The 27453-nt window shown below is 42.8% G+C and overlaps 2 protein-coding genes across 7 annotated transcripts in view; one reads left to right on the forward strand and one right to left on the reverse strand.

Annotated features, from left to right (window-relative positions):
* The window catches only part of LOC112233340 (protein MTSS 1), a 48714-nt gene extending 26089 nt beyond the window's left edge, over positions 1-22625 (forward strand). The window contains exons 4-16 of one of the 6 annotated variants that reach the window (XM_024400905.2): positions 4045-4129; positions 4398-4489; positions 5036-5110; positions 5927-5938; positions 8615-8772; positions 9362-9469; positions 9695-9792; positions 10346-10556; positions 16342-16473; positions 16864-17115; positions 17424-17582; positions 19563-19722; positions 20008-22625. In XM_024400905.2, the coding sequence (XP_024256673.1) occupies positions 4045-4129; positions 4398-4489; positions 5036-5110; positions 5927-5938; positions 8615-8772; positions 9362-9469; positions 9695-9792; positions 10346-10556; positions 16342-16473; positions 16864-17115; positions 17424-17582; positions 19563-19722; positions 20008-20633 (2168 nt within the window). In that variant the 3' untranslated portion in view covers positions 20634-22625. The remainder of the gene's footprint in view (positions 1-4044; positions 4130-4397; positions 4490-5035; positions 5111-5926; positions 5939-8614; positions 8773-9361; positions 9470-9694; positions 9793-10345; positions 10557-16341; positions 16474-16863; positions 17116-17423; positions 17583-19562; positions 19723-20007) is intronic. The other 5 variants (XM_024400907.2, XM_024400909.2, XM_024400910.2 and 2 more) reach the window with 5 other exon arrangements.
* A 134-nt stretch (positions 22626-22759) lies between these two features.
* On the reverse strand, positions 22760-27368 carry LOC112229775 (NADH dehydrogenase [ubiquinone] 1 beta subcomplex subunit 9). Its single transcript, XM_024395809.2, has 6 exons — positions 27190-27368; positions 25132-26699; positions 24344-24529; positions 24040-24201; positions 23703-23810; positions 22760-23196 (listed from the first exon to the last, which is right to left on the reverse strand). The coding sequence occupies exons 4-6, from the start codon at positions 24127-24129 to the stop codon at positions 23038-23040; spliced, it is 357 nt and encodes a 118-aa protein (XP_024251577.1). The 5' UTR covers positions 24130-24201; positions 24344-24529; positions 25132-26699; positions 27190-27368; the 3' UTR covers positions 22760-23037.
* Between the last annotated feature and the right edge of the window lie 85 nt (positions 27369-27453).

Genomic DNA, 27453 nt, shown 5'->3' on the forward strand with positions numbered 1-27453 from the left:
CTATATAGAAAACAGGGTGCCATTTCGCACAAACCCTACCAGCTTCCATTGCTCTGTATATTTCAAGCACTCTGAGAGCCTATGCTGTAGCTAGCTATGTAGGTTCCTTTCTGGTTTGTAGTATATTGGAGTCATGCTTTCTGTAGGTCCCTTTCAAACTATTCTGGGCCGATTGTTCCGCAACTAGATCCAAACCCTTGTAGATATTTTACGACAAAGCTCATAAAAAGGATTTGTGTTAGTGTTAGTGTTGTTAGTGTCTGTCGATCAAGTTCATTAGCACTCAGTGAATAATTTGTCATCTACAAATGATACATCAGCATAGAAAGGTACTAGTTGTCTTCAATATGAATAGGCTATGTCTATATGTTTCTACTGAAATGCTCTGTCATACTACAACGACCATACTGACAGATAGAGACATCAGAGGCAATCTTCCTCCTGCATCAAAGAGGAGGAGAGGAGAGAGGAGGAGAGAAGAGGTAACTCACTGAAGGTGAGAGAAGGGAAGAGGGAGGGGGGGGGGGTGAGAGAGGGCGTGAGGAGAGGGTGAGAAAGAAGGAAGGTGTTGCTGCAATGCAGTGCTCATCATGCCACAGGGCCCCCATGTCACAGCTATTAATAAGGAGTGCTATTCCATACATCAGCTATTCAGGAGGGATCCTGGCAACCAGAGCCCCCGCGCCAACCAACCAGGTTATTTATAGATTTGGGGGTCAGGAGATTTTTCTGAGACTGGTAGTGTAGGGGCAGGACTTCACATACTAGGAGTAGGAGACAGTATGTGCGTGTGTGGAGGGGATGTGAGGAGATGGGGGGTGTGTGTGTGCCTGCATGCCCATGTGTGTGTGTGTTTTGTGTGCGTGGAGCAGGAAATATGTCTGGAATTTTCCAAAGGTCTTCTGGATTTCAATTAGATGTAAACACACCACCACCAAAGTACTGTAGCATATAAACACTGCTCACTATGTAAGATTGTGAGCGAAAGACTGTGTTGAGAAAGAGTTGAATTGTCAGAACTGTGGTATAATGCATTAGGGAGGAGCTGGAGCTTTATTACAGATGGATGCCGTTCAGCAGAGGAAGTCCGATACATTTGTTCTGTATGTAGAGAGCGATAAGAAGTGAGATGGAGAGAGATTTATGTTTACTGCCACGGTCTCCATGGCAACCCTCGAGCATCCTGGGGTGGAAAAATTGTATTTTCCCCGTCGTTGCTGTCTGGCCTTTTGCTGGAGACCTGTCAAATTGACAAGGCACTGAAGAGCTCATGTTAGAAAAACATAACTTTTCACTGCTTCTACAGAAATGCAGAGATTTGAATGGCAGTGGAGCAAGTGATAGGATAGGATACATCTGTATTAATCCATCTGCAGCTAACTTCTGAGTTTGGCAGCATAAGCTCCTATAAAAGACAAACCTTACAGGTATAGATCTGGATGTCCAGTGGGTACTTGAAAATAAAGAGCTCCATGTTACACACAGATACATAATAGGACAGGAGTCACTATCCCCCGAACAGTTGTTGAACTGAAGGAGCACTTTACAGATTTCCTAATTTGAGCCAGTTTGCTACAGCAGGAAAATAATCCTGCAGCAACAAGAAATGTGAATTATTATGTGGATTATAATTCATGGACATTTTTATAGGCGTTGATCCATTCTTTCGTAAGGGGAAATCAAGTCTGACATTTCGAAGTGGAAATTACAAACTTCAGAAGTGGTTTAAACCTCAAATACACTACATGTTTTAAAAGTTCTCCTGCAACAGGGGGATCAAATTAAGATCCTATCTTTACATAATACTGTAACATCTGCTTCCAACTCACACCCACACACACCCAGATCCCCTGAACGAAGCTCACTCTCCAGATCCCAATCACCTGAATTCTAATCACCTGTTCACACACCTGTTTGTCATTATCTCACACTTTTCTGTTCTTCGCACCCCATCACTGTGAGGTATTGTTTGTTTTGTGACACGTCTTTCGGAGCTCTGTTTTTCCCGTGATGTACTCCTCCCGTGTATGATGTTTTTTGCCTGCCTCACTAACGACGCCTTTTGCCTATTCCTTGCCTGTACTTTAGCCTGTCGGATTTCCTGTTATCTAGCTATTGCCTGATCTCCCGGACTACGTTACTAGCCTTTTCCCTGCCTGTACTGTTGCCCTTTTGGACCCCCTGTGTATGACCTTCTGCCTGACCTTAGACCCAGCTACCTGCCTCCTCCTGTGGTCCTTTGCAATAAACACCTGCTGCGCCCTGCGCTTGAAACCAGCTCTCTGTCTCCCCTCGTGTTCATTACAGTAACACAATACCCCAACCCCCTTAAAACATGTAACTCCCCCATTCATTTTTAATAGCTTTACATGGCCAATCTCGGCAGATGGAAATATTGGTAAGAAATACCACACCATACAATAACATATGGAAATATCAAACCACAGCACATTATTACAGTTCTGTTAATGCAATAGTAGATGGATGATGGAGTGGTCATGCAAACAGAGTGACGACAGTCAGACAACCAATACACAGAAACCTACTGAATGATAGATGAGGAAGATATGGAAAGGAGCTTAGAATGTGAACCATGGCCACTAATGATTGTGAGCACCAGTTCATGGTTGGATGAATTGACATGAATGGTATTTTAATAATTCATCGACTTAAACCCCAGCTATAGATATTGAAATATATCACGGTACTTCCTAGGCGATCAGTGACAGTCCGCTGAAATGTATTTCGAGTATGAAATGGATTTGGTTTGAGAAACATCATAAGAGCATGTACTGAATTGGGTAAAATACTGTTGAAAAACTATTTTCTTTTACAGTAATGACTAAATGCACAAGCTATTTTCTGCATTGCCCACGGTTTGAAATGATGTCCATCAGCAAGTGCAGCAATACAATGCAGAACTCAATAAATTAGCTACAGTGTATCTGGCCATTCCATTGTCCACTGCACCATTGAATCACACACCCACTTGTTATAATGGAATGTTTTTGAAGAACTTCCTCCTCCCATAGAGCAGCCTGGGTAAGGCCTGAAGTCTGTGGAACAATAACCCAGGAGGGAGTCTCTGTCTGGGGGAGAGAGTGGCCATCTGTCCCATGGTGCCTGTATAGCTATTAGCTACTACTAGTCTGCTACTGTTGAGTCCTAGTCAGTCAGTACAGGGGGGGTTGGGAAGAGGTGGGACTTTTTTTACTGTCAAGGGAAACCAGAGGGGCTTTGTGGAAGATGACATTACTTTTTCTTCTGGCGAGGAATCTTTCAACACTTCACACCCTCCTCCTCTACTCTCTCCTTTTTATCCGGAGAGGTGAGGTCATAGGCTTTGTTTGCTTTTCACAAAAAACACGAACGGTCACACTTAAGTGATTAGGGCTCTGTGTGTGTGTCAGTGAGTGACGCAATGAACAGTGTCCTACCTTTTCCCCCAGCAAGCTCCTCTTGATAGTCCTAGACTTAGACAGACCAGGCCAAATGGGACGGGTGTGTTAAAAGTAGTAGCATTTTGAGAAACCACCATGTCAGCTAAGTGATGTGCTCTGCCTGTCTTTTGACCCCTGTCAAAAGGACCTCTGTTGCTTCAGCCCTCCACTGTGAAACTAACTCTCCTGTTCATTTACATATAAGGACACTATGAGTCATAGATGTTGTCCTCAGGGATAAAGCATATGAGATACTTGTAGTATTTTGTTTACTGCAGTTTTCACTGTTGCGCTTTTACTTCTCTATCAGTTCTTTGAAGCTGTAACACAAAGCGATTGACAATGGAATCGGCTGTAAAATGTTCATATCAGTGACTAAGCTTGAAATAAATGGTGATATCATAGTTTAATATGAAAGCACTTCTACGCATCCTCTGAATGTTTGTGATTTTGCTCATGGATACATTTGTGAACCTGTTCAATAACGACAACAACCTTCAATCATTTGTCTAGGGATTAGCAAATCGTTCCAAACCATAACGTGAGATGAGATCCCACTTCAACCATCTCTGTCTGACAGATTGTGTTGTTGGTCTGGTTTCAGGCGGCACCAGAGACATCGGTTCAGCCCTCACCAGGATGTGTATGAGGCACCGGAGCATCGAGGCCAAGCTCAGGCAGTTCTCCATGTGAGTCACCGTCATCTCCGCCTCTCCGTTCTGCCTGTTCTCTCTCTATTCCATCCTTCTATCTGTCTGAATGCGCTCATTAGCTCATATTGTGCAGAGAGTGAAATAAGATAAGCAGAGTGAAATGAGAAGATTAAATTGCTTTACAGTGCCTACACACATCAGACGCCTAGAGGAACACAACCCCAAAAATGTATTTTGTACATTATCTCTGCTAAGGATCATTATTCTCCACTCTGTTTGATTTGAGTTGTAATCCCCACCCAAGGGTTTTCATCGACTGCTTGATTAACCCTCTGCAAGACCAGATGGAGGAGTGGAAGAGAGTGGCCAACACGCTGGACAAGGACCACGCCAAAGGTAGGGGCTACACACACACACACACACACACAGTAAACTACCTCTACCACATACACTTTCTCAAACCTCTCCACACTACACTCTATTCCTTCACCCCATTATTGCCTGCAGTCGTACAGTATAATTCGCATACACTCATCACCTCCATCTACTGCAGTAGCACTCTGTTTAGCTAGATATTGTATTTCATACTCCCTTGTGTTTAAAGGAATTACTTTACTTAGTCTGTAGTTCAACAGTGCTTTTATATGCTTCGACTAACCACTTCAAACCCAATCCCCCTCTCCGCTCAATAATACCCAACCTGGGAGTTCAGTTCTCCCCCGTAGAGAAAAAAAAGAGCAGTCCCTCGTTGCAGGGTTTGATTCCAGCCACCACTTGTCATACTGATGTTACGACAGGAAGCGAGTCCCTCAGAACAAAGATCAATGAGATGTTTTTTTTTTTTAGGAGTCGCCCTCGTTTCGGTTGTTCACCGCACTTCAAAGCACTGACAATGGCAATGTGCGACACGTTGTGTCCACTGTGTTTCCCTTCCTTCCGCAGAGTACAAGAAAGCCCGTCAGGAGATCAAAAAGAAATCCTCCGACACTCTCAAGCTGCAGAAGAAGGCAAAGAAAGGTATGGTGACTGAGGATGCCTGGTGTCTGGTTTGGACTGCTTATGGTGACTGAGGATGCCTGGTGTCTGGTTTGGACTGCTTATGGTGACTGAGGATGCCTGGTGTCTGGTTTGGACTGCTTATGGTGACTCTGAGGATGCCTGGTGTCTGGTTTGGACTGCTTATGGTGACTCTGAGGATGCCTGGTGTCTGGTTTGGACTGCTTATGGTGACTGAGGATGCCTGGTGTCTGGTTTGGACTGCTTATGGTGACTATGAGGATGCCTGGTGTCTGGTTTGGACTGCTTATGGTGACTGAGGATGCCTAGTTCTGGTTTAGACTGCTAATGGTGACTATGAGGATGCCTGGTGTCTGGTTTGGACTGCTTATGACTGGAACCAGGCTCTCTGTGACTTTTACTTTGAAGGTAAATCCGATTTGGTGGTGGAGGGAGGAGACAAAAGCGTTGATACTGAATTCTACCAAGGCACATCTCATACTGTCCCAGGTGACAGGGCAAAGGGTCAGAATAGTTATGGGATGAGAGGCAGAAGAGACAGTTATTTTTGGGAAGTTATCTGTCTGGATTTAAGGAGGGACTATATTGTGCAAATAACAATCCATTGGATTTTATTACAGACCTTATATCTTTACGATTTTGGGCCAAACATCTAATATATTCCGCAATGCATAAGTTAATAAGGATATGTGTCAATTCTGCAACCTGTAGCTATTTAAGAACAGGTCTCCTTTTCCTGGGTCTAAACTGACTGAGATTTTTCCTTTCTACTCCAACTGCCATTGTTGCATCTGATCACGCCCCTGTTCTTTCCAGCTGACGTGTTCGGTAAGTCGCTGCCCCCTGTAGCTCCCTTTGTGCCACGGTTCTCTGTTGACCTGTTGACCGCCGTTGACCTTTCCCACCTGTGTGTGGTCTCGTCACCGTTCCCTGTCACATTGTCTACATTGTCTACTGGTTTCATATTGTGAGGTTACATTCCTCACTCAAGGGTTAAAAATCTCCTGAATGCCCAAAATAGTTCCTCGTCCCTGCTTCTCTTCTTCTTCCGGTCTCCCCTGAGGTCCCCTCCCCCAACCACAACCCTCACTGTGTCATGAGTTTGGTCTGCTTCCAAATATACCTCACTGACTCCCTTTGGCTTTTCGCTGCAGCTTAATTTTGTATCATCAGGGGAGATCAGGAATGGGGCAGCATCACTAAATAATTGTGGAATTCATTATCTGTCTGGCTCCAACATACAGGTAACTGCCAAAATAAAGGAAACACCAACATAGTGTCTTAATAGGGCGTTGGGCCACCACAAGCTGCCTAAACAGCGTCAATGCACATTGGCAAAGACTCTACAAGTGTCTGGAACTCTATTGGAGGGATGCGACACCATTCTTTCATGAGAAATTCCATCATTTGGGGTTTTGTTGATGGTGGTGGAAAAAATGTCTAAGGCACAGCTCCAGAATATTGCATAAGCATTCAATTGGGTTGAGATCTGGTGACTGACACACACACACACACACATTCTCAAAACTGTCCTTCGCTCACTATCTTACATAGTGAGCAGTGTTTATATGCTACAGTACTTTGGTGGTGGTGTGTTTACATCTAATTGAAATCCAGAAGACCTTTGGAAAATTCCAGACATATTTCCTGCTACGTATGCTCCTTTGAGTCCCCTCTTTCAAAGTCTCTGAGATCTCTTCTTCTAGCCATGCTAGCCAAAATAATGGGCAACTGAGCATTTTTATACACCCTAAGCATGATGGGATGTTAATTGCTTAATTACCTCAGGAGACACACCTGTTTGGGAGCACCTGCTTTCAATATACTTTGTGTCCCTCATTTACTCAAGTGTTTATTTTGGAAGTTACCTGCAGATCTCCACTAAAACCACTTTTAAAGGAGCCATTTCTGTATTGCACAGTCACAGCCAACAATCAGGGCCTCTTCTCTGACAGCTCTGATATAGACTTGTGAGCACTTTTCAACCTCTTGTTGTTTAGAGTAATGTTTTGATCTGACTCCTGCACTATGTCTCACCCTCACCATGTTCTGCCTGTTATGAAACCAAGTACAGCTTGTATTGTGATATACCTGTTTACAGAATTTGTAGATTTTAGACATATATCATTCATGTTAGTAGAGGTTTCCAATGTTGTTATATTCAATGTGATAGAATTCTAAAACATTATGAATGGTACTCCCTGGCGTGCATTCACCATACACATGAAAAAACAAGACATCTGCCTCATGAACCAGTCTGTTTTAGTTGCATAAAATGTCTGTTATGATTGTATACAAGACCATATTATCCTGACCGTCAAAATAGTTTGATTTCCATCTTCAAACCCGCCCGTAAGACAAAACAAACAGGACCGAGAACTGACCCCTGAGGAACCTCAAATGTGGTCAGAGCACTCTGGTTCAATAGTCTCCTTAGCCTATTATATAGTGCAGGGAAACTCCCCCAGTGCATTCCTATGAGTGTAATGAGAGCAATTGAGAGCATCAACATGCCGAATGTGATCCAAATGTTGGTTCTGTGTCCCTTTAAGGAATTCCGTTGCAGTGCTTTCCCTGGAAAATAAGAAGAGCCTCCATCTATCTAGCCTTAACCACATAACTAGTACTGGCTCTTCTGAGAAATGTTAAATTTTAATTGCATGTTTACGTCCCTAAAACCTACAGAGGAGATTACTGAACGTTTCTTTACCAGTTCAGACAACAGTTGTATTCTTTTAGCACACCATGATACTTAATCTACATTGATTGTGCGTTGTACATTAGTTAATAGACCAATAAGAAAGAGAATTCCAACACTTTTTTTATTCATTGATATGACTCATCTAGATTTTAGAATGTCAGTAAAACCAAAGACAGTTTTGATACAATTAAGTGGTTGATTTTGAGAGGGTAAAATGCCCAAACTCAGAACAATGCACTGTTTTGCGTTACATAAGTGCACTTCAATGGGGGGGGGACAATATCCTGCTTTAACTCTGTGTACATTGCCTAGGGCTGTGGTTCTTCACTGTGTTCCTGAATGCTGAGCTTGTGTAATATTGTGAGGGTGTGACCCTGATGTAAACACCAACCGGTTCCACAGCATGATTTGATTGGTGCTTGAGATAGAACTGTGAGGATTGCGCTCATAGATATAAATTAGTGATCAAAAGATTAAGCGTGATGTAGTACAAGGGATTGGTTGGAATTGTAATTACAAAGATGGTTGGGACTGTGGTGATGGTTATATCTATATAACTATATATCTGAGGATGATGGTGACAACTGAAAACCACAACAATTGAATTAAAACATATCTATAAGAGACATTGGTGACTTTTCGTCCTGTTTTCACCTCAGAATTCTTTCGGTCATAAACATCTGGCTTGAGACTGAAAATAGTTTATTTTGCTGTGTACTCAGATAGACCTTGTCTTAACCCTAAATTAGGATCAAACTAACAAAGGTGGTGTGTGTGTGTGTGTGTGCGCGTGCGTGCCGCAGGCCGGGGGGACATCCAGCCCCAGCTGGACAATGCCATGCAGGACATCAGTGATAAGTACCTGCTTCTGGAGGAGACAGAGAAGCAGGCGGTCAGGAAGGCCCTGGTGGAGGAGCGGAGCCGATTCTGCACCTTCGTCTCCATGCTGAGGCCCGTCGTGGTGAGTCCCCACCAACAGCCTGTGTTGTCAAACACAGGTCATTTGTTAGGGTTTGCTGGGCCGAAGAAAATATGTAGAAATTAAGTAGAATCTGCAAACACAATTGTTTCAACACATTCTAACCAATCATGTTGTTCTAACAAATGAGTTCCAGCCAATAGCATCTTTGTTATGGATGTTAATATACAGTGCACTTCGACGGTACAAACAACCATCTCATCCTTTTAAAGTGAACTATTTGGAGATTTGTTTTAATGAAGGTGTTTGTGTACCCAAGTGTTGCATTTGTTAGTAAATGTTTATTCTGTAAGTATACACAATATGTGCTAGTCCATGCTGGTCAGTTTACTTCTCCTCTGCACCTGTGAACGTGATTAATGTAATCTATTTTAAGTTGTTCTATTGCCATTGAATATTGCTCTCCAAAGAGATTCAGAAAAATCCCATTAGAGGGATGACCTGCTTCAATTCACTGAAGTCTAAAAGTAGAACTATTGAGTCGATGGAGAACAAGCTCAAATTTGAAGTGTATACCACAATTATAAGTTAGCACAAGCCCTTACACCAACCCGCCTTTCTTGTTCATCAGGAAGAGGAGATGTCCATGTTGGGGGAGATCACTCACCTGCAGACCCTCACTGACGACCTGAAGGCTCTGACCATGGACCCGCACAAGCTGCCCCCCGCCAGCGAGCAGGTCAGTGATTTGGTCCGCACTCTCAGGACAGGGCTAATAGTCCTCTTTTTGCATGTTACACTCGTGTTCTGGATATCTGTAAGTGTTCCTGTGTTACTGATTCACATGATTGGAGGTGCATTGGTAAATACCTCTATTTCCCTGTAGAAATAGGGCTGCCAATTGCTTTTTTTTTACAAGATGTTTGGTTTATAAATTGTCTTGTTGTGACATTCTTCTTCCCAGGTCATTCTGGACCTGAAGGGATCTGAGAGCAGCTGGTCCTACCATACCCCTCCTTCCTCCCCCAGCACCATAGCATCCAGGAAGTCCAGCATGTGCAGGTTAGTGAGCATGCCCAATAATCACCACTACACCGAAAACCTCTCCGCTGATAGTAGTGACTGGGAGTGACGCCTAGCATCAGTCCTCCTCCGTCATCTGATGGATCGGAGCTGGAACTGCAGCTTTGGCATTATTGCCATAATTGGGATGTTTACAAATGTGAGGCCGCAGTGGCCTCTCCGAAATGAACGAGTTAATGATCAATGATTTTCGAGGAGGCCTGTTGTGTGAGGCACTAGGGCCAGAGAGACCATCCAATTTGTTTTCCAGGCAAGCTTGTTAGCAACCTCTGCTTGTGACTGGCGCTGTAACATATTCAAATGGTAGCTGTTTGCAATGTGCCTAGTAACAGTCTTTCAGTAGAAAACCATTGGCTCTCCTGGAAGGTTGGATACATTTTAGCTGGTTTGTAAACGGATAAAAAAACGGAAAGCCGTAAATATTGTTTTGACTCAATATTTATTTATCTATTTCCTTAGTTAAGACAGTTGAGAACCAGTTACCAATATCCGTAGTAACCAAATGACTGTGTTCTCTCCTCATCTCTCACAGTAGTCTGAACAGCGTCAACAGCAGCGACTCTCGCTCCAGCGGCTCTCACTGCCACTCCCCCACCTCCCACTACCGCTACCGGAGCTCCGCCCTCCCTCAGCAAGGCCCCGCCCGCCTCTCCAGTGTCTCCTCCCATGACTCTGGCTTCATCTCCCAGGATGCCTATCAGTCCAAGTCTCCATCGCCCATGCCCTCTGACACCAACCCACAGGTACCACAGAGAGACGAGCCTGAGAACAGGAACTTATGGTGACAATAATTATGGCTCTGGTCATATTCAAATCAAATTGTATTTGTCTACAGGTGTAGAACGTACAGTGAAAAGCTTACTTACAAGCCCTTAACCTTTCTAGGGCGGAACCCCTCGACAACATTCCGCTGAAAAGGCAGTGCGCGAAATTCAAAAATATTTTTTAGAAATATGTAACTTTCACACATTAACAAGTCCAATACAGCAAATGAAAGATAAACATCTTGTTAATCTACCCATCATATCTGATTTAAAAAATGCTTTAAAGCAAAAGCACAACATATGATTATGTTAGGTCATAGCCAATTCGAAAAAAACACACATCCATTTTCCCAGCCAAAGATAGGAGTCACAAAAAGCAGAAATATAGATAAAATGAATCACTAACCTCTAATGATCTTCATCAGATGACACTCATAGGACATCATGTTACACAATACATGTATGTTTTGTTCGATAATGTGCATATTTATATCCAAAAATCTCAGTTTACATTGGAGCCTTACGTGCAGTAATGTTTTAATTCCAAAACATCCATAATAAACATTAATAAAAGATACAAGTGTTATTCACAGAATTAAAGATAGACTTCTCTTTAATGCAACCGCTGTGTCAGATTTTTAAAAAACATGACGGAAAAAGCATAATCTGAGAACGGCGCTCAGAACCCGAAACAGCCAGAGGAATATCCGCCATTTTGGAGTCAACAAAGTTAGAAACAACATCATAAATATTCACTTACCTTTGATGATCTTCATCAGACTGCACTCACAGGAATCCCAGTTCGACAATAAAGGACTGATTTGTTCCATAAAGTTCCGTGTTAGCGTGTTCAGCCCAGTAATCCATCTTCATGATGCGCAGGCACTTCGTCCAGACAAAAACTCGAAATGTTCCGTTACAGTCCTTTAGAAACATGTCAAACGATGTATGGAATCAATCTTTAGGATGTGTTTAACGTGAAACATCAATAATGTTCCAACCGGAGAATTCCTTTGTCTTCAGAAAAGCACTGGAACGAGAGGTAACTCTGTCGGGAGCGCGCGTCATGGACCAAGGCGCTCTGCCAGACCACTGACTCAAAAAGGTCTCATGAGCACCTCCATTATAGTAGAATCCTCATTCAAGTTTCTAAAGACGGTTGACATCTAGTGGAAGCCGTAGGAAGTGCAACTTTATCCATATCTCAATGTGTATTCGGTAGGCCAAGCTTTGAAAAATTACAAACCTCAAATGTCCCACTTCCTGGTTGGATTTTTCTCAGGTTTTCGCCTGCCATATGAGTTCTGTTATATTCACAGACATCATTCAAACAGTTTTAGAAACTTCAGAGTGTTTTCTATCCAATACTAATAAAAATATGCATATATTAGCATCTGGGACAGAGTAGGAGGCAGTTCACTCTGGGCCCGCTATTCATCCAAAAGTGAAAATGCTGCCCCCTATCCCAAAAAGGTTAACCAACAATGCAGTTCAAGAAATAGAGGTAAAGAAAATATTTACTCATTAATTTTTTTTTAAGTAACACAATAAAATAACAATAACAAGGCTATATACAGCGGGTACCGGTTAGTTGAGGTAATTTGTTCATGTAGGTAGGGGTAAAGTGACCATGCATAGATAATAAACAGCGAATAGCAGCAGTGTAAAAACAAAGGGGAGGGTCAATGTAAATAGTCCGGGTGGCCATTTGATTAATTGTTCAGCGGTCTTATAGCTTGGGGGTAGAAGCTGTTCAGGAGCCTTTTGGACCTAGACTTGACGCTCCGGTACCGCTTGCCTTGCGATAGCAGAGAGAACAGTTTATGACTTTGGTGACTAGTGTCTTTGACAATTTTTTAGGCCTTCGTCTGACATCGCCTAGAATATAGGTCCTGGATGTCAGGAAGCTTAACCCCAGTGATGTACTGGGCTGTACGCACTACCCTCTAGAGCAGGGGTGTCAAACTCAAATACCCAGTGGGCCAAAATGTAAAACCTGAACAAAGTCACGGGCCAACATTGAACAAATTAACCTTTTAATATGGACCCAAACAAGTTTTGCTTTACGTTCCACTTCAGCCCCGTCGATGTGAATGGGGGTGTGGTCGACCCTACTTTTGATGTTATGACTGCTTTATCTACACCCCTCAAACAGACATATTACAGAAACCCTAAACCCACTCTGAAGAAGTAACATATGAACTAAAACATATGCACACACACACAGACGGTAACAGAGACATTGTATTCCATCCGACACTTCACTCTCTCCACCTGGGCTTTGTTACTGGTCAGAGAGAATCCTCCCAGGTTGCTAGGTAACGGGGATCATTAGAGACAGCAGTGGTGGCGTCGCTGTGGGAGACTGTGCAGATAGATCTCGATGAGTCATCCTCAGTCACACCCCCATTACATTACATTAGACCAGTAGAGTCACAGGGGTGAGCAGCTGGGACCTAGCCCAACAGACAGCTGGGTCTGATTGATTACACACACACACACACACACACACACACACACACACACATACACACACACACACACACACACACACACACACACACACACACACACAAAGTGTGTTTAGTCACTGTACATAGATCATGTAAAGGCCTTATGTACTGTATACCTGTATGACAACTACAGTGTTAGGTCAGGCTTGTGTGGTCTCAGGTGGCTGGAGATATGCCTGCTTTGTAGCTGCTCAACTCAAACAATGCCCTATGTAGTTCTAATTACCATTAAAATGCTGTGCTATGTGGAAGGCTTTTAATGGCTGAAAAGCGCAGTTGTTGTTTTAAGTGACAGTTTAAACAGTGGTCAAGTCGAATACTGTGGCTATTTGATTATAATGTAGGCCTACCAGAGTGGCCTGCCATCAAAAACAATGGAGAAAATGCATCCCATAACATTTTGAAAAATCCCTCCTGCAGCAAAGCACCCGCACAACATGATGCTGCCACCCCTGTGCTTCACGGATGGGATGGTGTTCTTTGGCTTGCAAGCCTCCCCTTTTCCTCCAAACATAACGATGGTCATTATGGCCAAACAGTTCTATTTTTGTTTCATCAGACCAGAGGACATTTCTCCAAAAAGTTGGATCTTTGTCCCCATGTGCAGTTGCAAACCGTAGTCTGGCTTTTTTATGGTGGTTTTGGAGCAGTGGCTTCTTCCTTGCTGAGCGGACTTTCAGGTTATTTTGATACAGGACTTGTTTTACTGTGGATATAGATAATTTTGTACCTGTTTCCTCCAGCAACTTAGTGTATGTAAACTTCTGACCCACTGGAATTGTCATACAGTAAATTATAAGTAAAATAATCTGTCTGTAAACAATTGTTGGAATAATTACTTGTGTCATGCACAAAGTAGATGTCCTAACCGACTAGCCAAAACTGTAGTTTGTTAACAAGAAATTTGTGGAGTGGTTGAAAAATGAGTGTTAATGACTCCAACCTAAGTGTTTGTAAACTTCTGACTTCAACTGTATGGCAATGGTCTATTTGCATATAGGTCTACTGCAGCTCTGATAGCTTATGCCGTCAATGTAATAGAATCCTACTCCGATGTGTTCTGCCTACAACATCAATTGCATAGTTTGTTTTGTTTCGGTATGTTTTATTGAAAGTGGCAAAATTGCGTTCATTCGATCACAATTGCCACAGTAAAGGGAACCGTTGATAGTGTTAACTAACAGGGGAAAAGTTCAGTGAAGTTCAGTCACGTGCTTCTCTCCTGTGCAGCAGTCCTGGGGAAGCTGCTCGGGAGTCTCGGCGCAACTGTGCTCAGCTTGGAGGGAACATTGCTAAGCACCTATGACTATACAATGGACTTTATTAATAATAGTAATCTCTGCATCTGCATATTGTTAGCCGTTTAGTGTGTAACAAGTCACACTTACAGTGCCTTGCGAAAGTATTCGGCCCCCTTGAACTTTGCGACCTTTTGCCACATTTCAGGCTTCAAACATAAAGATATAAAACTGTATTTTTTTTGTGAAGAATCAACAACAAGTGGGACACAACATTTATTGGATATTTCAAACATTTTTAACAAATCAAAAACTGAAAAATTGGGTGTGCAAAATTATTCAGCCCCTTTACTTTCAGTGCAGCAAACTCTCTCCAGAAGTTCAGTGAGGATCTCTGAATGATCCAATGTTGACCTAAATGACTAATGATGATAAATACAATCCACCTGTGTGTAATCAAGTCTCCGTATAAATGCACCTGCACTGTGATAGTCTCAGAGGTCCGTTAAAAGCGCAGAGAGCATCATGAAGAACAAGGAACACACCAGGCAGGTCCGAGATACTGTTGTGAAGAAGTTTAAAGCCGGATTTGGATACAAAAATATTTCCCAAGCTTTAAACATCCCAAGGAGCACTGTGCAAGCGATAATATTGAAATGGAAGGAGTATCAGACCACTGCAAATCTACCAAGACCTGGCCGTCCCTCTAAACTTTCAGCACATACAAGGAGAAGACTGATCAGAGATGCAGCCAAGAGGCCCATGATCACTCTGGATGAACTGCAGAGATCTACAGCTGAGGTGGGAGACTCTGTCCATAGGACAACAATCAGTCGTATATTGCACAAATCTGGCCTTTATGGAAGAGTGGCAAGAAGAAAGCCATTTCTTAAAGATATCCATAAAAAGTGTCGTTTAAAGTTTGCAACAAGCCACCTGGGAGACACACCAAACATGTGGAAGAAGGTGCTCTGGTCAGATGAAACCAAAATTGAACTTTTTGGCAACAATGCAAAACGTTATGTTTGGCGTAAAAGCAACACAGCTCATCACCCTGAACACACCATCCCCACTGTCAAACATGGTGGTGGCAACATCATGGTTTGGGCCTGCTTTTCTTCAGCAGGGACAGGGAAGATGGTTAAAATTGATGGGAAGATGGATGGAGCCAAATACAGGACCATTCTGGAAGAAAACCTGATGGAGTCTGCAAAAGACCTGAGACTGGAATGGAGATTTGTCTTCCAACAAGACAATGATCCAAAACATAAAGCAAAATCTACAATGGAATGGTTCAATAATAAACATATCCAGGTGTTAGAATGGCCAAGTCAAAGTCCAGACCTGAATCCAATCGAGAATCTGTGGAAAGAACTGAAAACTGCTGTTCACAAATGCTCTCCATCCAACCTCACTGGGCTTGAGCTGTTTTGCAAGGAGGAATGGGAAAAAATTTCAGTCTCTCGATGTGCAAAACTGATAGACATACCCCAAGCGACTTACAGCTGTAATCGCAGCAAAAGGTGGCGCTACAAAGTATTAACTTAAGGGGGCTGAATAATTTTGCACGCCCAATTTTTCAGTTTTTGATTTGTTAAAAAAGTTTGAAATATCCAAAAAATGTCGTTCCACTTCATGATTGTGTCCCACTTGTTGTTGATTCTTCACAAAAAAATACAGTTTTATATCTTTATGTTTGAAGTCTGAAATGTGGCAAAAGGTCGCAAAGTTCAAGGGGGCCGAATACTTTCGCATGGCACTGTATATGCAGAACTTTCATGCTTTGCTGTAGTGCTTATAGTTTTTATATGATACAGTATGATATGTTTTCCTTCTTGTTGAGGTTGCAAATCCATAATGTTTTTCTTCTGTTCTTTTTTTCTCTGTCCTTCTGTCTGTGCATCTTGTCTTTTTTACACGTCTCTTCGTGGCTGGTCTGTTTTGAACTGCTTCTTTATATATTTGTGTGTGTGTGTGTGTCCCTCTCTGTCCTGCTGCACGGCTTTGCTGTAGACCTCTGGCTCTTCATCCTCGGCCGCCTCTGAGACTTGCCAGCCTGTCAGTGAGGGCAGCTGCTCCTCCTCCTCGTCCTCCTCCTCACCTGCCTCCTCTAAGGAGACCTGCTCCAGCACTAGGGTGGAACAGGTGAACACACACACACGCTTAGACACTCAGATACATACATACTCCCGTAAACATGAGCAGTATTATTAAGTACACTATTTTGCTGGTTGATCAAACCTCCCTCATTCCTGTCACATAGACAACAGGGTCATGTTCAGTCGGCCTTAAACACGGGAGCATTCTTATTGGTTAAGTTCAGGTAGTAGCCTACCTTCTCCGTTTCACTTTGGTTCAAAATGTGCCAACTGAACGTGACACAGGTGTCTGCTACCATGATTTGATATTATAATTATATTCCATCTGATTTCAGACGTGTGCATTATTTTCACCTTATTGTTTAATACCCAGCAGCCGCCCCTTTGAATTATCATTTCTCATTGTTGTGTCACTTTGTCCTCCATTCACATTCAGCTGTCAAACGGGCACGATCATCAACATCACGGGCCATCCACCGCCCTCTATCTGTCAGGCGGGGGCATGCAGGAGGTCTACCCCGACCTCCCTCCATCCTCCCCCTCCACCCCCCTCGCCTCGCCCTCCTACTCTCCCACCTCCCCCGTGTGGGCATGGTCGAGACCAGGTTCTGCCCTCCTGGTCGACTACCCCCCCTATTGCGCCCTGGGTCCGGGCATGATCCCCTCCTCCAAGGTCCCCACCTGGAAGGTGCGTCCATTCTATCATCAACCGCCTCCTCTTTCTCCTTTTTCTCCTCTTCCAGTCTCCCCTGTGGGTGATCAGACACTGATACACGTTTCGAATCACAGAGAGATTGCAAACACTCTGGTAACATTATGCTAGTATTTATATGTGGAGTCAGTCATACAGCATAAAGTCATATGTCATTCATAAAGGCATGAATGCTATACAATCAGTTTGTCCTTTTTCTTCAGTTTCCTGCTTAATGAACACAACAGAGCAGAGCTATTCTTTGTAGGCTTTGCTCAAGAGCGTTGTCTTTCTGTGTTGTGCAGGACTGGGCCAAGCCAGGGCCCTATGACCAGCCCATGGTGAACACCCTGAGGAGGACCAAGGAGAAGAGGGAGACTCCAAATCCCAGCAGCCCCCAGGCCACCACACCAGGGGACGAGCCCCAGAGAGCCAAGGGAACCAACGCAGTCACAACAGCCAAGGTAAAATATACAAAGATATAGCTACACCCATAATTTCAGATACATGTGGATACTAATACCAATACCCCAAATGTAGAGCTGTACAGTATATATGACCATGTTTCATTAGAATGCGATATATGTGTTTATATTGTACAACAGACCTGGGCTCTATACATGTCAAATATTTACTGTATACTATAGGAAAAACTCAATCAAGCACAGCTTAAGTTTAAAAAATATATTTACATAGTATTCATGTAGTATTTAACCCAGGTCTATTGTACTGTTAAATGCAGTTGTCTGTATGGTGTGAAATATGCTTTTAGTATATACAGTGCATTCAGAAAGTTTTCAGACCCCTTGAATTTTTCCACATTTTGTTGCGTTACAGCCTTATTCTAAAATGGATTATATAGTTTTTCCCTCATCAATTTACACACAATACTCCAGAATGACAAAGCAAAAACAGATTTTTAGACATTTTTGTAAATGTATTAAAAATAAAACACATATCACATTTACATAAGTATTCATACCCTTTACTCAGTACTTTGTTGAAGCACATTTGGCAGCGATTACAGCCTTGAGTCTTCTTTGGTATGAAGCTACAAGCTTGGCACACCTGTATTTTGGGAATTGCTCCCATTCTTCTCTACAAATCTTCTCAAGCTCTGTCAGGTTGGATGGGAAGAGTTGCTGCGCAGCTATTTTCAGGTCTCTCCAGAGATGTTTGATCGGTTTCAAGTCTGGGCTCTGGTTGGGCCACTCAAGGACATTCAGAGACTTGTCCCAAGGCCACACCTGCATCGTCTTGGCTGTGTGCTTAGTGTCATTGTCCTGTTGGAAGGTGAACCTTCGCCCCCAGTCTGAAGTCTTTAGTGTTCTGGAGCAGGTTTTCATCAAGGATTTCTCTGTACTTTGCTCCGTTCATCTTTCCCTCAATCCTGACTAGTCTCCCAGTCCCTGCCGCTGTAAAACATCCCCACAGCATGATGCTGCCACCACCATGCTTCACCGTAGGAATGGTGCAGGTTTCCTTCGGAGATGACGCTTGGCATTCAGGCCAAAGAGTTCAATCTTGTTTCTCATGGTCTGAGAGTATTTAGGTGCCTTTCGGCAAACTCAAAGCGGGCTGTCATGTGCCTTTTCCTGAGGAGTGGCTTATGTCTGGCCACTCTAACATGACAGCCTGATTGGTGGAGTGCTGCAGAGACGGTTGTCCTTCTGGAAAGTTCTCCCATCTCCACAGAGGAACTCTGGAGGTCTGTCAGAGTGACCATCGGGTTCCTTGTCACCTCCCCGACCAAGGCCCTTTCCCCCAATTGCTCAGTTTGGCTGGGCGGCCAACTCTAGGAAGAGTCTTGGGGGTTAGAAACTTCTTCCATTTAAGAATGATGGAGCCACTGTTCTTGGGGACCTTCATTGCCGCAGACATTTTTTGATACCCTTCCCCAGGCCTGTGCCTCGACACAATCCTGTCTCGGTTTTTGCTCTGACATGCTCTAATAAGGCTGTAACGTAACAAAATGTGAATAAGTCAAGGGCTCTGAATACTTTCCGAATGCACTGTATATTGCTGTATGCTTGCTGTTATGTGAATTTATATAGGGTTGAATTCTGACATGAGAAGTAGATTTAACATGGACTTAAGTCAATAAAACATGGACTTACTATACATCATTTAAATTATTATTATATATATGTTTTTATTTAAGTCTGTTATCTCCTGCAAAATACCAGTCTACATATGTGAAAATGGCATATTTCTAAGTTTGAAGTTAAAAAGTTATATCTGATGACATCATTAAAAGTTTAACTTTTTAACCACAGATCATAGAAACGTGCTGTTTTCAGACATGTAGACAGTGGTATGGTGTTAGAGATTATGAACATGAGGTTGAAAAGTGGCGGAATTGTTCTTTTAAGGCAACTTCTCTCAAGTCTGAATAGGGCCCATATTGCATGTATAAGCTATATGCCTTAATGTATGTGTGTCAGCAGGAGGAGGCGGAGGCCCATGAGGAGCTGGCCCTGGCTCTGGCCCGCGGGTTGCAGCTGGATATCCAGCACTCCAGCAGGGACTCCCTGCAGTGCTCCAGTGGCTACAGCACCCAGAACACCACACCCTGCTGCTCTGAGGACACCATACCCTCACAAGGTACTGTAGTGTGTATGTGTGTGTCTCCCACCTCATTTTAGGGGTAATCAACATCAGTTCTTAATATATACAGTATAAAGTCAATGTATGGGATATTTGATAGGGATCCACTCACTTTGAATTATAGTGAGCAATAGTAGGTAATAGTCATGTTTTGACTTCAGGATCTGAACCTCTGTCTAATGGCATTTTGTTATCAGCGTCTATACAGAGGAAAAATGTGCATTTGAAGTGTACTGCATGTTAAAAGTGTAAGTGACAATGATCCTCATATCATCTCACCAGTGTCCGATTATGACTACTTCTCCGTGGGTGGCGACCAGGAGACGGACCAGCCCGACTTCAACAAGTTCTCCACCATCCCCCGCAACAGTGACATCAGCCAGTCCTACCGCCGCATGTTCCAGGCCAAGCGGCCGGCCTCCACAGCGGGCATCCCCCCCACAGCCCCCTCCCCCGGCAGTATTGTCACCCCCGGGGTGGCCACCATCCGCCGCACGCCCTCCTCCAAGCCCAACCTGCGGCGTTCCTCCGGAGGCCTGGGTCTGGGCCCCATCCCCATCAAGCCCCCCATGATCCCTGTCAAGACGCCCACTGTTCCCGAGCACCCCGGGTTGTTCTTCAGAGGAGAGGGCGAGGGAGGGGGACCGCTGAGCCCACTCTCTTCAGCGGGGGACAACGGCTTGGTGTCTCCCAAGGCACCCTGGGATGCTCAGGCCTCCTCCGATCCACCCACTCCCCCACCTCAGCCTGGTAGCAGGTTGTCAGAGTGGGACCGTGAGGCCCTGCCAGAGGTTCAGGAGGAGGAGCCTGGCTGCGGTGAGGGGGAAGATGTGCTCTTGGCCATACGGCGAGGGGTCAAGCTGAAGAAGACTATGTCCAACGACCGGTCAGCGCCACGAATAGTGTGAGAGTGCGAGGTCGGGCTTCCGCTCAATGTAGCAGATTGAATCACCTACATACAGTAACTCAGTGTCTTCACCCTATAGGTTTAAGAAAAGGGTGGAAGTTTGGATGCGTGAAAATATGCACGAAAGGAAGGGAGGAGGGAACAGACTGACAACTGCTTTGACTATTTTCAAATGACAAAAAATATCAAATCTTTTATTTGTATGTACATATTTATATTTTGATGCGTTTGTATGTTTTGCGTTCGATGCTCCTCTTAGTACTTTCTCCTTTTGCCTGTACATTGTCATGAAAGGTGCCAAAAGGCTTCGAGCTGAATTAACTTAAATGACTTTATTTTACTGAATAGGATTAATAATTTCTGTGAAAACACATAGAAGGTATAGCAACAACAACAAACATTCATGGAGATAGAAGTACATACAAAGATAAGATTGTGTGCAGGAAAGGAGTACATAAGAAAATAACCATAATGGAAAGCGGTATTTTACTTTTCTGTAATAGAGAAGAATGAGAACAAATACGTTTAAATACATCCCACTATCAATTGGAAGCTTCTTAGTCAACAAAGGACACAAGGACCGGCAATCCTTAATCTACTCAGTGGTTGTCAACGGGTGTGACGACATTTGTCATTAGTAATATGTTGCACAGGTTTCTACCTTGAATGCAACTCAGGTGTCAGTGGAAGCACTCATTGATTGGTGGTTATAGAATAGAAGTCTTTAATTTCATGTTTTTCGCTATAATTAGAGAAGTTCCCATTACGCAGAGATTGATCATTTATTTCAATATAAGTGATGCTGTGCTAAATGTCATAGAGGATTCATACGCAAATGTAAATGGAAAACGTAAAAAGTGCTCGTCCTGCTGTGAAAATACTAGTACTCTGAAAGCTATTCTAGTGGTGATCACTGGTAACTACAACTCATTCGATCACAATAAACTAATAGTATTAGTAAATGTAAAAAAATAAAAAAAAGAGTTGGAAAGGTTACAAAGTCAGGTTTGTGTTAGCTTGTGTTCAGCACAGTCAGCTGGATGAAGTCAGAATTCACTTTTGCGACTACCTAAAGTATTTCACAAGATGACATGGCCTAATATGTAGACATCCAAAACATTCTTTTCCCCACTATTTTTCACGAACGCCATACTTTAGTTAGTGGTGTGTAAGCTGTAGCACAGGGGTATTGTCAAACATAATTTCAAGACAACCCATTAAACTAAATAGAGTAATGCATGTTATTTTAAATTTTTTACTCTTAAGTGTCAAAGCTCGTTTTTATACTGAACCTACCTATTTATCCCAACACATTTCCCCCATTTAAGAGCAGTTGGACTTTCTGCATAACGACTGAAGCCTGATTATTATTCCATTCAAGACAGGGGAAACTAAAGATAGGTAACAGGGGAAATTAAAGTGTGGCCGATGCAACAATATGCTCATGACGCTAAAAATCATGTATAGCTCCTGACTCAATTATTCTATACAATGGTCTGATAGTCCATGTAATATACTGTAGTTCCCCCGTTGATGTAGCGATACGTTGCTAAATGGTTAAAAGTAATACGTTTGTTTTTGGTCATGGTAAAAGACTCACTCCTTGTAAATACAAGGTTTTGTCCCAATGGTCTGCAACATTTTCTTTTCCTTCATGGCCAGATGCAAGAGGTCTTGGCCTACTTATTACTTTTACCTGTCATATATATATATATGATGTAAACTGTTCATCTTGAAGTTCATTGACACGAGGGAAAAGAGGCAATGAAAGGAAGGAGCGTTGGGATGCAGATTGGGATACACTTTAGTAACTCTAGCCTTGCAAGTCTGTTGTTGACCTAGAGACATGTTTGGACAGAGTTGACCTCTTTCTGTGCCACTGGCGTTCTAAGATAATTGTTCAGTTCCTGAATTCTGTCTTCTATTTTCTATGTAACAGTTGTTTCAGCTAAAAATAAAGATGTAGCAGAATGTAAGTCTGTTGAAAAAGGTTCTAAAAGTGTTTGGGATTTTCTGCTTTCTAAATGTCTTATTTGTTGTCGTACGATTTCCTGAAAATGAATGGAGATCATAAAATCGGTATCACTTGCTCAAGATACGCCACAATGCATAAAGAGACATCAAGCATTTCCCAATAATTATACTAATTTATTTAAACAGATGTCCTTGTACAGGGAAAATAACAGCTACAGTACATTTGAAAGTCACCTGCTTTTTTTTCACAACCAAATAATTACTGTCAATTCAGGGAGGGTGGAATACCTTCTGACAAAGCTTACTGCAACCTCTTTCAAAGCTATTCCATTATATCAATATCTTTACAGAGGGACAGTAATTCACAAGGAGGGGAATCTGCATGCTGTTGTGTGGTAGAAGGTACTGTGGTGAGCTGCCATTTGCTGTTATTACCAGGTAGTGTCATCCGGGGGCTGAAAGACAGGACGCTCCCTGGGGCGGATGGCGTACTGCCACCACAGAGGGGGCAGGTCGCAGTTCTTGCAGACTGGGGGTAAGGCCTCCGACTTGGGCCCAATGGCAGGGGTCACTCCCTGCAGCTCCTGGACCTGAATCGAGATGACACCACCAACAGTGCAAATTTCAACAATTCATGTAGATTGATTAATAAGGCAATCTGATGTGAGTATACTCAATTGATTCATTGGGTTATTTCATTAATATGAACATTGTTAATCTGTCATATTTCTAATCCAACAGGAAGGGAGTAATTGAAGAACTTCAAAAGAAAATATGCCAAGAGCCTGATTATGCCTTGAAAGAACATTGCATAAAATCTAAATGTTCCCAGACTTCCCACTCAGGCCCTTTTTGGAGGATGTAGGTTATTGGTGAGTGTACTTGTCAGCATATACAAAGATATGAATGCACTAAGTCCCACTGTATAAGAGCTTCTGCTAAATGACTAAAATGTAAATGTTTAAAAAAATTGTGAACATCAAACCATGCATTATTTAACTTTGATGCTTGGTTTAGCACAGAAAATTTTACTTTCACAAGAACATAAGAATGGACAGAATTCCATTTATGGAAAAAGGACTGTAGCCTGACCTACCTCTTTGTCCCAGCTCTGTTCTTGCAGGTTCTTCCACTGCTCCCTCTTGGCAAAGTAGGATACATGACCGTCTGGGGGATGCCAGTGATCTAGACACCATTCAGGGACCTGCAAAAACAATACAAGAAATCAGAAACAGACAATGCATGGCTTCACTATTGTAGCATTTGAGGGTCAACAGCAAAGAGGTTTGAATCAGCAGCCCAGTAATTAGAGCAAGCACACTACTTCCTGTGCCATAAGGTCCAGACCTTTGGCAGAAATCATAGTATGGTACTATACTAGGCACTTGTGAAGACCTTACTTTAAAAAAAAAAAGTATAAGCAAAGATCGTACCGTATGAAGATCACAGACACTACTTCTCCAACAGAAATCCCAGTTCACGCTGGTAGGCAATGTCATGGGGACGTTGGCTAGCAAACTCATGCACAGATACACATCCTCGGGTCTAACGGTCTCTCGCACCGGACTGCGCAGGCCGTCAAATCAAAGGCACTCCTTCAATATAAAGTTGTTTTTGACAAATTAAAACGTGCCTGTCACTTTCACGAGGTTGGTGCAATCACATGCTGGGGGTATATTTGAGAATCAGTTGTATGTATCCGCAACGCACAATGGACATCCTAATTTAGTTAGCTACCTTGTACATGTCATATCTTTCATAGGAAGTTCCTCCTGGAGAGTCAGGGAAGAGGTAAGGCTGCGGGTGTTGGTTAGACCAGATTTCCTCCTCTCCTGCATCATAGTGGCTTTGACCATGTCCTTCTCATCCTTGGCCTTGTCGAAGCGGGCCCTTCACAATCACGCGTAGAAGCGTTTTTTATCTCTGTAAACCAAATAAGTAAGGGTAGTACCGCGGTTAGTGTCAACAATAACAGGCTACTAACGTTAGACACACTATCAAGAGTACCGTTACAGAGCACCGATTTGAACAGATAGTTAACTAGTTGGCTAACGACTAGCTAGCTACTTTTGTTTGTCCAGCATCTGGATAGCATGTCAGCGAGTGTTACATTAATCACACAGGAAAACAGAGGGTGATCTACCTAGTTAGCTATTGTAGTTAGGTTAAAAGGTGACCAGATTTCTGAAATGAAAACCTGGGACATTTCCAGTACGGCGGTCAATATATAATTAAAATATCCAATGTTATCATCTATGAAATAAGTGGGACAATTCCAGTTTCGTGTATTTAGTCTAACAGGCACACTGTGATAGAAAAAACAACTATATTACAGAAACACTACAGACAAGACAGAACTGTCCGATCTGAACAGCCATTCAGTGGTCCTGGTAGTCTGGGAAGACTAAGAGCAGAAGAGATCATGAGCAAAATTGAAAAAAACCATCTATGTGAAATGCTTTACAATGTAATAAAGAAATAAGATGCTGATGAGATTGGTAACTACATAATATACTTATACCAACCTAATGTGTATATTTCTCAGAAGAATTAATTTTCTTCAGGATTGCTCTGTCTTTGGCCAGCTTCTCCATGAACTCCTGGCAGGGGAGGTTGAAGTTTGTCTTCACAATAAGCATGGCCTTGATGGTAGGAACAGTGAACCCATTTCTTGCCGCTGTCCATAGAGCATTTATTTGGGAGAACACTCTCGACTGGTGCATTACTTCCAGGTAAGCACAGGTCAACAGACGCTAATCTAGCCAGGTTAGGGTGTGGGATGTCATTCTCTTTGAAGTGGGCAACCACCGTGCTCCATCTCTGACTAAGCGGTGTCTCAGATGTTTTCCATTCTTCAAGCGATCCCCCCTTTAGGAACTCTTGCAGGCCAGTAAACTCGTCACACAAGGCCTCCTCATTGATGGTCACATTGGGGTATTTTTCCTGCAGTGTGCCTGCTGCCTTCTGGATCTCTTCACGCTGAGGTTGCCTTTTTAAAAGGAGACGATGTAAATCTTTTAGATTATCTGTGTGCTTTCCCCATGCTTGCAAGTAGTTCACAGCCATAGTGAAGAACGATTGGGATGTTTTGAGAAAGCTCTCTTTAGACATGGCTCCATTTTCCTCTAGCTCTCTCAGAAGTCCTCTGACAAACTGGAATGAAGTTGTCATCACGTCTTACAGTCAATTTTGCCTCAACGTTTCTCAGAATTGTAGCTGACTCCACCGCACAGCGGTCCTGGCCTTCAAGCATCTTGATCGTGCCACTGAATACGGTCAGGTTTCCATGGACAAAGGCCAGCTAAAGTTCAGTCAGTGGATCTTCGAACATTGTTTGCAGGACAACAGGGCATTTGTCTTCAGAAAGAAAAAAGGATTTCAATGGCGCATACATTTTCAGCACTTTTTAGAGCAGGGAGCATGGACAGCCAGCGAACATTGCTGTGTCCTAAAATGTTATGGTACTCCTGGCCAACAAACTCACAAAAGGCTTTCAGTCTCTCTACTCTGACAGTGAAAATATGAACATATCCAAATATCTTTGTGAGCAGGTACTCAACATCATATCCAAAGCTGTTCTGGCCGTGTTATGAATGATGTGGGCAGGACAACCTAAGCCAATCACCTCCCGCTGCAGAGCATTTTTAACTTTGGTATGGAAATTGACCCTCCCCAGCCTATTCAGTCCTCCAAAGTTGGTATTTGTTGTCGGCAGAGAAGAATGTTTTCCAGGTTACATTTTGGGATGACTTTACACTGCCGTTCTTCTCCGGCTGCCAATTGAAAGAGAGGAATTACAAAGGGTGCAGTGAACCATTCTATCGTCTTGACCTGAGCGTATAAATGGAAATTCTCTCATGTTTTTCATAAGTGCATTTCCGTTTCTTGGAAAGAGTCATTGTATCTCCTCTGTCTGCTCTTCTTCACTCTCCTTGTGTCACTCTTCTTACTCTCAACTTTTTCTTCTCCTCCAATCATCTTCCTGATCCGTCTCTTTTCTTCACTCGTCTTCCTTCTCTTCACCTTTCCACCTTACTCTTCTACACTCTCCTTGCTTCACTCCCTTAATTTTTCCTTCACCTTCCTCTCCAATCTGTATTAATAAATAGCATACAATTAGATAAAATATTTTGGTTAACAGATTCCCATTACTTGCCTCATTTTTGTATTTCATCTTAAAAACATTGTTTGGAATAATAAATTGGCAGGCTTTGTAACCATATCGTTACCTTTCCTCCTATCTCCACTGCTAATGTTATCCATTAACATTTCTAAATATATTTTCATACTACTTATTATAATGCCAAACCATTAAAATTGTAATCTACAAAAAATTCTCGTAATTAATTGTGCATACATTTAATATCATATTTTCAAAATAGCCCGTCCACTGAATGTTTACATGTGAACGTTTTTTTCAACCTAGCAACCATGACAGTAGCTAGCTAACCTAACTAACCTAGTCTACATAGCTAACGTTAGCTAGCATAACGCGTTTAAAACCTTATAGAGCAGATCATCTATCTATATAATAAATTGTGACATAACATCACTAGCTAGTATCTCAAACGAGTGTAATTTACCTGGCTTGAAAAGACGTTTGTGGTGATGTTGTGGATTCACTTGACACTTGCTAGCTTCTGGACGAGTCTTCCACAGCAGTTCTCTCTATAACTTTCTCGAGCACGTAGTTAGTAGAAGAAGAGTGAATGCTTTGGCGAGCAGCCCCCTCTGCTGGACAAAACAAACACAATGCGATTGAGACGTCAACCGGTAGGCTCTGCTGCCCGGTCTTTCTTGCCAAGTAAAATATTTCACTTTGAGGTCCGTTTTTAACGCACAGTTAA

The sequence above is a fragment of the Oncorhynchus tshawytscha genome, linkage group LG31 (genome assembly GCF_018296145.1).
Source record: "Oncorhynchus tshawytscha isolate Ot180627B linkage group LG31, Otsh_v2.0, whole genome shotgun sequence".
NCBI lineage: Eukaryota > Metazoa > Chordata > Actinopteri > Salmoniformes > Salmonidae > Oncorhynchus > Oncorhynchus tshawytscha.

What these genes read in the sequence shown, in the direction of transcription:
- LOC112229775 (XM_024395809.2), bottom strand. Translation starts at nt 24,129, where the DNA reads ATGAGTTTGCTAGCCAACGTCCCCATGACATTGCCTACCAGCGTGAAC. An exon ending in GTGTCTGTGATCTTCATACG is followed by an intron (nt 23,811 to 24,039) that starts GTACGATCTTTG and finishes TTGTTTTTGCAG; the next exon opens with GTCCCTGAATGGTGTCTAGA. An exon ending in AACAGAGCTGGGACAAAGAG is followed by an intron (nt 23,197 to 23,702) that starts GTAGGTCAGGCT and finishes ATCTCGATTCAG; the next exon opens with GTCCAGGAGCTGCAGGGAGT.